Source organism: Lutjanus erythropterus, chromosome 12 (assembly GCF_056507025.1).
Source record: "Lutjanus erythropterus isolate fLutEry1 chromosome 12, fLutEry1.hap2, whole genome shotgun sequence".
In the NCBI taxonomy this organism is placed as follows: Eukaryota; Metazoa; Chordata; class Actinopteri; order Lutjaniformes; family Lutjanidae; genus Lutjanus; species Lutjanus erythropterus.
In genome coordinates this window covers 39,327,192-39,336,570 of record NC_139328.1, presented here as the reverse complement: position 1 = coordinate 39,336,570, position 9,379 = coordinate 39,327,192, and the positions used below count along the sequence as shown (strand labels likewise).

Genomic DNA, 9,379 nt, shown 5'->3' with positions numbered 1-9,379 from the left:
TTAGTTAGTCGTTAGTTAGTTTCCACTGAGAAATATTTTAAAAACTGATCAGATCTTGTAATCCTATCTAAAGGTTTTTAATATCAATCACCAACATGTAGAATTTTTTTAATCTAACAAATGCTGAAGGGATCATCCTCTTCTGCCTTTATAAAAAATGCTCATTTTGTTGTACAGCAAATAATGAGAAAGACTTTCTTTTTGCTGTGTCTGTGTGACCCATGCTAAAGCTGACTCCAGCGATGACATCATACCATTCTCCTGAATCCGCCCTTAGGTCCTCCCAAAGCTAGTATAAAAACCTACCACATGCTGCTGTCATCACACTAGGTTGAACCAACGCTGCTCACTGACAGATACACAAATTGCAGTGACAGGCAGTGTCACTTTGCATTTATTGTGTCTGGGTTGGAAAACAACTTTAACACACAAACTTCTCACATGAAGCAGATAGTAGTTAATCACAGTTCTTGTCTGTGTTAGTGAGCCTCCTGCTGTATTGGACCTTCCTCTCATCATCAATATCGTCATCATCATCATCTTCATCATCGACATCCTCACCATGATAATAAGCATCGCTCTGATCTGGGCAGTAGTGGTGGGATTCTGCTGCCTTCTGTGGCTCGCTGTGGGGATACGACGCAGGTAAGGCATCTCTTATACTCTTATAACATGGTAACATGCCACATTAATCTCCTGATTTGGATTCATTTCTAGTTGACCACACACCAACATACTTTTCTCCAGACTAACAACAACACAGTGCATGATTCATGTGACCACTAATGCAACCATACCACTGAATGACATAAGTATCCATTCAGTGTGTAGGAGTCAAACAAATGCTTTTGTATTGGTCATGAAAGTTGTTTTGTATGTTGTTATTTCACCAGTGTGCTGTTAGGGTTGAGCTGCTGTTGTCAAACCACATGTGTATGCGCTGAACTATCATGTTCACAATAAAGATGTAGCTGATTATGAAGATGTAGTTTTATGCAGCTGAAATCCAAAGGTCAGCAGTGTGATGAGGAATTAAGACAGCAGAACTTGTCAGTGCTCTAGGTAGAAAACAGTGTGTGATGAATACTTAAGTACAAGTAAAAGTACAGAATTGAAAATGTACCCCAAAAAACACTTAATTACAGTAATTTCAATATTTGTAATTACTTCTACTACTTTAATTACTTTCACCACTGCAAAATACTATGATGAAATAAAAAAAAAGGTCCATAGTGCTCATCACACTATGATTTCTACTTAGGACACTTACAAGTTTTGCTGCCTTAACTCATCTGCACCATGCAGAAGGCAGCACAACTTCAATGTCCCCAGTTTGCCTCCATCTGGGCAACCTTTGTTCCATGTCATTCCCCATTTTTCGTCCCTCATTTCCTCATTATCTCTCTACTGTTACTATCTATCTACTAATTGCAAAAAATGCCCAAACAAAAAGAACAAAAACATCTTTAGACTTTCAAAGATTGATAGTAATTTTGTCAGTGAGGCTGCTGTTCAGTGGAAACCATGTATGTTTACGTTTTCAGATTACCTGAAGAGTATAATTTAAAAGCAATTCTGGTGTGCAAAAAAAGAACCCAAAAAATCAAATTTTTCTGCACTGTTACAAAGCTTAAAACAAGATTTCATGAAAATTTGACATTTTGAGATACATAGTTTTCATTTGACAGAGACAAAGACTAAAAGCTTCAATCAGTAACAGTAAGTAGCAAAATTAGCATTCACTCCTACATATATGTCAGGGACTCCTCATTTGAATGAATAGATTTTCATCATCCAGACAAACAGCTGAGCCCCAGGGTAGAAACTCTGTGACCTTCCATCAGTGGCAGTTTGTTTTGGCTCAGTACTCAGTGTTGTCTCCTGTCTCCCTCTTGTCACTGCCCTTAGACAACCTGGTGAGCCTGCAGTTGAGAATGGCTTCATCCCATATCTGGGTTGTGCTCTGCAGTTTGGGGCCAACCCTCTTCAGTTCCTCCGCAGCCGCCAGAACAAGTACGGCCATATTTTCACCTGCAAGATTGCAGGCCAGTACATCCACTTCCTGTGTGACCCCTTCTCTTACCACTCAGTTATCAGACAGGGGAGACACCTGGACTGGAGGAAGTTCCACTTTGCTACATCAGTCAAGGTCAGTTTGCGTGATTTCATCTTGTTATCATACGGGGGACTTTTTCATGTTGACTTCAGTGGTTCTAAACGTCTTCTTCCCTCTTTTCTTCACCAGGCATTTGGCCATGACAGCTTTGACCCTCGCCATGGGCACACTACAGAGAACCTCCACCAAACCTTCCTGAAGACACTGCAGGGTGAGGCTCTGCCCTCCTTGATAGAGACCATGATGGGCCACCTTCAGGATGTCATGCTGAGGTCAGACACACTCAGCCCCAGCAAGGACCACTGGGAGGTGGATGGCATCTTTGCTTTCTGTTACAAGGTTAGTCACTTGACTTTAGATTGGAAGCAAGAGAATTTAGTGATAGTTTGCTATCTGACCTAAGGCTCTGCAAAGGATTGCTGACACAGTCCTAATTAGACACAAAACAGATTGTTATGGCTGCCACTCAGTAATAATTAACATAAAAATACCCAATAGGGACTAGACTTAGAGGAACTATTCAAGTTTGGACATGGCCTCCATGCCCTTCATCTGGACTCAGATGTCTTGTGTCCTGCTGTTCTCCAGGTGATGTTTGAGTCTGGCTACCTGACTCTGTTCGGTAAAGAGCTTGGTGAAGATAAGTGTCAGGCTCGACAGATGGCTCAGAAAGCATTGGTGCTCAACGCTTTGGAGAACTTCAAAGAGTTTGACAAGATTTTCCCAGCATTGGTGGCTGGCCTGCCCATCCATGTTTTCAAGAGTGCCTACAGTGCCAGAGAGGTCAGTGTGCTTTTCCTATCAGTGGAGAAAATGAGCAAATAAACATAAGAGAAATGTATATGAATGTCGTTTTGTACTTTTTCTTTTTAAATATCTAGAACCTAGCAAAGACCATGCATGCTGAAAAGTTGTCCAAGAGGGAGAACGTGTCTGATCTTATCTCGATGAGGATGATCCTGAATGACTCCTTATCTACCTTCAATGACGTGAGCAAGGCCAGGACCCATGTCGCTCTGCTCTGGGCCTCACAGGCTAACACCCTGCCCGCTACCTTCTGGAGTCTCTTTTATATGATTAGGTATGTTGAAAATTTTCTTTTTTTCTGAACAGAACGCTGCCACAATGGATGGCTCAACTCACTGGGCAGTAGTGGTTGAGAGTTCTGCTTTGTCTAAACACACAGAAAAGACACATATGAAAAGAGTTGGTTAATCTTCTACTATATATTTCTCTGGTTAATTTAGACTTCTTTTGACCATGAATTAATGTTTTAAACATTCAGCGACTAGGATCCTGCTAAAGACAAACAGCCAGGTACAATTTCAAGTTTATCAGTTGCACAAATCTAGCTCTCCTACCTGCAAGCTACTCAATTTAGTTCACTGCAAAAGACAATTTGTATTTTGTGGAACACCTTAATACCTACAGATATAACTGGGAAAACACAGTGATCAGTGTCTCAACAACAGGAAAATATATGTTGTCTCTAATGGCTCTTAACTGTTATGAGCAAATAATAAATTCAGGTGTTTTCCTCCCTTTAATTAACTGCCAGATGTGATATATTACCAGCAACATGTGTCTTTGTTCACTGATAGCCTGGTGCTATAGGGTGGCTAATGTTACTGTCTTAAAATAACTCATATTTAAAGACATAATATATTAGAACCACATGAATCCAGTCTAATTGCTTCATATAACTGAGTGGACCAGTGTAACATGTGGTGAGTATGTACAGTATGTGAAACTATAGCCCATGTAGCTGACGTTGTTTTTGTAAATCAAATGATTATACCCTGACTATTAAAAAGAAGATAAATCAGTTTAGAGAGCAGTCACTTGTACAGGTAACCTCAGCAGCAGTCACTTTCCTGAATAGGTTAGCTGGCAAATTAGCTATCTAGCCCCCATTTCCTAGCTAGATAGCTAAATTACTTGCTTGCTAAATAGCTAGCTGACTAGAGAAAACAAATCCACCAAAATGTTTGTGAAATTTCTTTCTGCACACTTTGTAAGCCATATTAGTTAGTCTTTTCATTATCTACAGCCCCTCTAGTGTATAGCCAGCTGTTGCATCATATTACTGCACATTTATCAGTTTCAGAGAGCTGATTGTTGCTATTGCACATGTCTTGATGCAGTTATGAGATAGTTGAGGCAGAAACTTGTGCCAGAGTCAATGTGGAACAGATTGACAGCTGCATTATGGTGTTGCAACAAGCCTGACCTCTAGGCATCCCAACTGGGTTCATGTGGTAGGTAGGACATGAGAATGTAACAACATACTGCCAGATTAAATTCAACTGCAGGAAACCAGACACATGGCACTATTCAAATGAAATCGAGCATTTCTTCCTGAAGAGACTGAAATGAATATAAGTTATCTGATATCAGTAAACAACAGTGCATCTGTAACAGGAACAGTGATGTGGCTAACTGCTGCCTGTGTCTGTTCTCAGGAGTCCAGATGCTTTGAAAGCAGCTCGTGAGGAAGTGCAGAAAGTCCTGGAGGAGTCAGGTCTGACGGTTGACTCCAGTGACCCCAAACTGAGCCTCACTAGGGACCAGCTGGACAACATGCCAGTGCTAGGTAAGATTACCAGAAAAAATGGATAATATTGTTAAATAAGAATGTAGTGTGGTCTGTGGTTGGGAATGTTCACCCCTTTTATGCACTAAAGAAATGTCATTAACATTATTTTCTCTCTTTCTATAGACAGCATCATAAAAGAAGCCATGCGTCTCTCCAGTGCTTCCATGAACGTGCGTGTTGCGAAGGAGGACTTCCTGCTTCACCTTGACAACCAAGAAGCTTACCATATAAGAAAAGATGATGTCATTGCCCTATATCCACCCATGCTGCACTACGATCCAGAAATCTATGAGGATCCTTATGTAAGACCTCTGTGTAATTACTGCTTAATATATTAGAAACTGTCTTCTTCAGGAAATCACTATAATTTGTGTTGATCCACTGAAAACTCATCTCCCTTTCTCCTTCTCAAACCGCAGGAGTACAAGTTTGACCGTTTCCTGGATGAGAAGGGTCAGGAGAAAACCACCTTCTATCGCAGCGGTCGGCGGCTGCGGTACTTCTGCATGCCCTTTGGCTCCGGGGTCACCAAATGCCCCGGCAGATTTTTTGCTGTGTATGAGATCAAGCAGTTCTTGAGTTTGGTGCTGTCCTACTTTGACATGGAACTATTGGACCCTGCTATCAAAGTCCCACCTCTGGACCAGTCCCGTGCTGGTCTGGGAATCCTCCAGCCAACTTATGATGTGGACTTTAGGTACAAGCTGAAATCGAACAACTGAGCTCTGTCTGTCCAGCAGAGTGAAAAGAATACATATTGTACATAGTGTATATTTAAAAGTGTTAATGCAGATGCTTTGCTGTATGTGTAAATAGACTGAATTATGTTTATTTTTTGTTGCTTTAATTTGCTGTTGAAGAACAAGTATTCTGCAAATATGCAGCCCTTACAAAGTGTTAAAACCTTCAATATATATAGTAATATTGATCCAAGTGCATCATGTCTCTGTCAGACCAGTGAGAGCAGATGTCTGCCAGCTCAGAGGAAAAGTGCAATTTAGCATCTTCAATCCCTGTGGACAAACAAAGGACAAACCTAGGTTACATACGTTTATATTATTTACCATAAAATTATATAAAAAACATTTAAATGCTTCTTCAAAACTGTCTTTACAATGCCAAGACTAAAATTCTTTTGTTTTGTTTTTTGTTCACGAGCATAAATTCCCCTCATGTAGCAAAAATCCCCATGATCTTAGTATCTTCATTGGTTGATATGGTCCTGATTATAAGCAGAATCAAAGTCTTTGAAAGATTTGATTTTGATGATTTTTATTTCAAAATGAAATGAATCGTACTGAATTCCACTCTGGTCAGATAGGATATCAATCTAAAATGGAACATTCTTATATATGACGTAGTAAATTGACTAAACATGCAAGAACACTGGTATGCTCCTTTAAGCTCTGGAAGTTCACATTTCAGCACTTTTGAAATCTTGCCAGTTTTGTGTGTGTAAAGTGTTAGCTTTGACCATCATAGCCAACATTATCACAGAGAATGTAGAAAAATCTGCTCAAACTCAGAAATCAGGTCATTTATTCTGTCAGCAGAGATTGCTGAGGGCAATGAATGAATCAATGAATTACTGACTTCGCCTTGTAGTAGAAGATTGAGCTTCCATTGACCTTGGAGTTTGCTCATTCTGACACACTGCTGTCACTGAGAACATGTATGATTGTTGGCAAATGCTGACCTTTCTATGTGTATATCTGTCCTCTCAGTATTATTACTGCCAGACATGCTGCTTAACAACAAGATAAGTTGTAGTTTGTTTCATGAGTACATTTGCAGACAGCAGTTCAGCAGGCTGAAAAGTGGCAACAAAGCCAGAATCCAAGAGACAGACAAGCCAGAGAGACGGGGCTATGTGCAGGGGAGTGTCAGCTTCATAGGAAACACAGTTCTTATTTCAGGTGCATGGAAGTTTGCATGCAGTTTGTGAGTGCTGACTCAACTGGTATGTGCACTTTTCAAGTAGCGCTCTTGACTGTTTTTTTACCCTTTCCATACTGTGAAATACAGTGTGGACATCAGAATGTAGCCAGCCAGAAAGGTAATTCAGTTACTGATATTACTGTTTTCACATGAAAGTCCACATCAGTATACATTTACCTTCCAAATAACAAATAACCGTGATAAACCTGAAGGCGAGGTCAGACCACTGTAAACGTGCACAGCTTTTGGACTGTTTTTTCCCTGACAATTTGAAGGTTTTTCACTGTAGGAATCCCACATGAGAGTGTTGACATGTGAATGCTGTGCAAATGGATAATAAATCAATACGTTTGTACATCTGTCGGTGTACTGTGTCCTTATGTCTCTATCTGTTGAACTCAATGCAAATAGAATAGAAAAGCGTTCTCTTCCAAGAATTTCATGTTAGCTCTCCAAATAGGGAGATGCTTCGTATAAGCCAGGGGTCTCTTTTTTGATTTGACATCCATAGTGAGGTCATGGAGACTGAAGAAAACACCATCAAAAGTATTTGACAAAAAGAAATAGTGTACAGGCTACCTATTTTACATATATTATATTTATCACATATATTTTACATATTTTTATCATATATATTTAACATATATTATATTAAGAATGTAAGGATCAATTTACACTGTAAAAAATGTTTTCCTGGCAAGGTACTGCAATAGATTATTGAGTGTTGAGTCCAACTTAAACTCTTGAGCTTTGAAATAAACTTTAAAAAGTTTTGCCAATCTATAATCCTTAGTTGAGATAATTTACTTTTCTTCTTGAGATAAACATCTGACTTTTAGCAACTGTAAAAAGGGTTTCAAAAATTGTTCACTGCACTGTGAACCTGATTTGGCTTTATTTTGGTGTCTGAAAATTAAATAGTCTTAATTGAAAGTATCAAAATTTTAGTCATCATTCAGTGAATTCAAAGAATTTTAAACACAGCTTTTTTTATCCAAAGAAGAAAAGTTAAAATAGTTAAAATTATAGTATAAGATATAAGAGTATCAAAACAGCTGTTGATTAAAGGGACAATAGTTTTGGTATCCATATAAAAAAAATGGTTTACCTTTTTTTTGCTGGAATTTTCAACAAAGGTGGCATCCAGTAATACAGAGGTGGCCTGCCTTTGAGCTAGTCAATATAAGCATATACAGCTCTGAAAAAAATTAAAAGACCACTCAATTGTTTCTCTAAAATCAGCATTTCTGCATGTATGGCAGCCATTGGTGTCTGAATTCTTTGTCTGGGATAAAGGTTTTCATTAGTTTATAAAATAAAACTAATTTTTGGTTCTAGTCAGGATATGGATCACAGTAACACAAAAAATGTCTTTATGTTTATACATTTTGCAACATTGTACAACAGGGATTGCATGGAAATAAGAGAAAGAAGTGTAAATAATATCCTCTGTGCAAACCCGTAAAACATCCATCCATCCATTTTCTGTAACCGCTTATTCCTGCAGGGTCATGGGGGCTGGAGTCTATCCCTGACATTGGGTGAGAGGCGGGGTTCACCCTGGACAAGTCGCCAGTTCATCACAGGGCTGACACATAGACAGACAACCACTCACACTCACATTCACAGCTACGGGCAATTTAGAGTCACCAATTAACCTAGCATGCATGTCTTTGGACTGTGGGAGGAAGCCGGAGAACCCGCAGAAAACCCACGCAGACACCAGGAGAACATGCAAACTCCACACAGAGAGGCCCTGCCCCACACAGCTGGGGGATCGAACTCAGGACCTTCTTGCTGTGAGGCGGCAGTGATAACCACTGCACCACCGTGCCACCCTGTCTTTTCCAGTTGTTTTTACATTTGAAAACTGGTCACCATTCACGTCCATTGTTTGGGAGATTCTGCAACACTGTTTTCCTGTGAAAGTTCCCAGCAGTGTTTTGTGGACTAACAAAATGAACCCAACCCTCATTCGGCATGAGGGTGGGTAGATGGGACATGTTATGTTATATTTGGGTGAATTATCGCTTTAAGAGCCTGCACTACAATCTCCAAGAATACTTGAGGCATGCTGTGTTCACACCCTGTTTAGTGCAGTGTTCACAGTGCATTCTGCAATGTCACAACACACACTAGCTGGGTGTGGTTACATGTACAACAGAACACACTTGACGACCTTTCCACCCACAGAGGTCAGGTGTGGATTATCTTGAGTAACCAGTTCATTATTTCTGGAAAGAGAAACTAGTTTTGAACTCTTCAAATTTATTTTTTGGTACTTTGAGCAGCACAAGTCAAGTGCCATCTAGTCTAATAATATTGTAACCTGATACTCCTCGTGGTTTGTTACATAGAGCCATCTGTCATCCTTAGAAACTTTTTGAAAATTGCAAACACTTAAAAATAAAAAAACAACTTAGCCGGTGATTGGATGAACCATCTGTCTATCACATCTAACACAGACTAACACATCAAACTCTTACCAAAGTAGGTCGGGAGAGGAGTGAAAACATCTTTTCCAATGAAGAAATACCCCCCAGTTCTGATATAACTGATGCTATCACAGTTGTTTGTTTGAGATGACTCATCTCCATGGATGCTTCTCACTGTTGCCACACCTAAAACTGTACAAACTGTAGCTGCCTGTAGTCCCTCCTGTGAGGCTGACACGAACAAACAATTTGAAACCAGGAAAGATGGATTCTTGTGTGATTGCGTGATCTTGC

At 39.8% G+C, this 9,379-nt stretch overlaps 1 protein-coding gene across 1 annotated transcript; it reads left to right on the top strand.

Moving 5' to 3' along the window:
• The first annotated feature begins 339 nt into the window (after positions 1–339).
• cyp7a1 (cytochrome P450, family 7, subfamily A, polypeptide 1) lies at positions 340–6,228 on the top strand. The gene is made up of 8 exons (XM_084732699.1): positions 340–645; positions 1,909–2,149; positions 2,246–2,455; positions 2,705–2,899; positions 2,998–3,197; positions 4,579–4,709; positions 4,836–5,014; positions 5,132–6,228. The coding sequence occupies exons 1-8, from the start codon at positions 563–565 to the stop codon at positions 5,432–5,434; spliced, it is 1,542 nt and encodes a 513-aa protein (XP_084588825.1). The 5' UTR covers positions 340–562; the 3' UTR covers positions 5,435–6,228.
• The last annotated feature ends 3,151 nt before the right edge of the window (positions 6,229–9,379 follow it).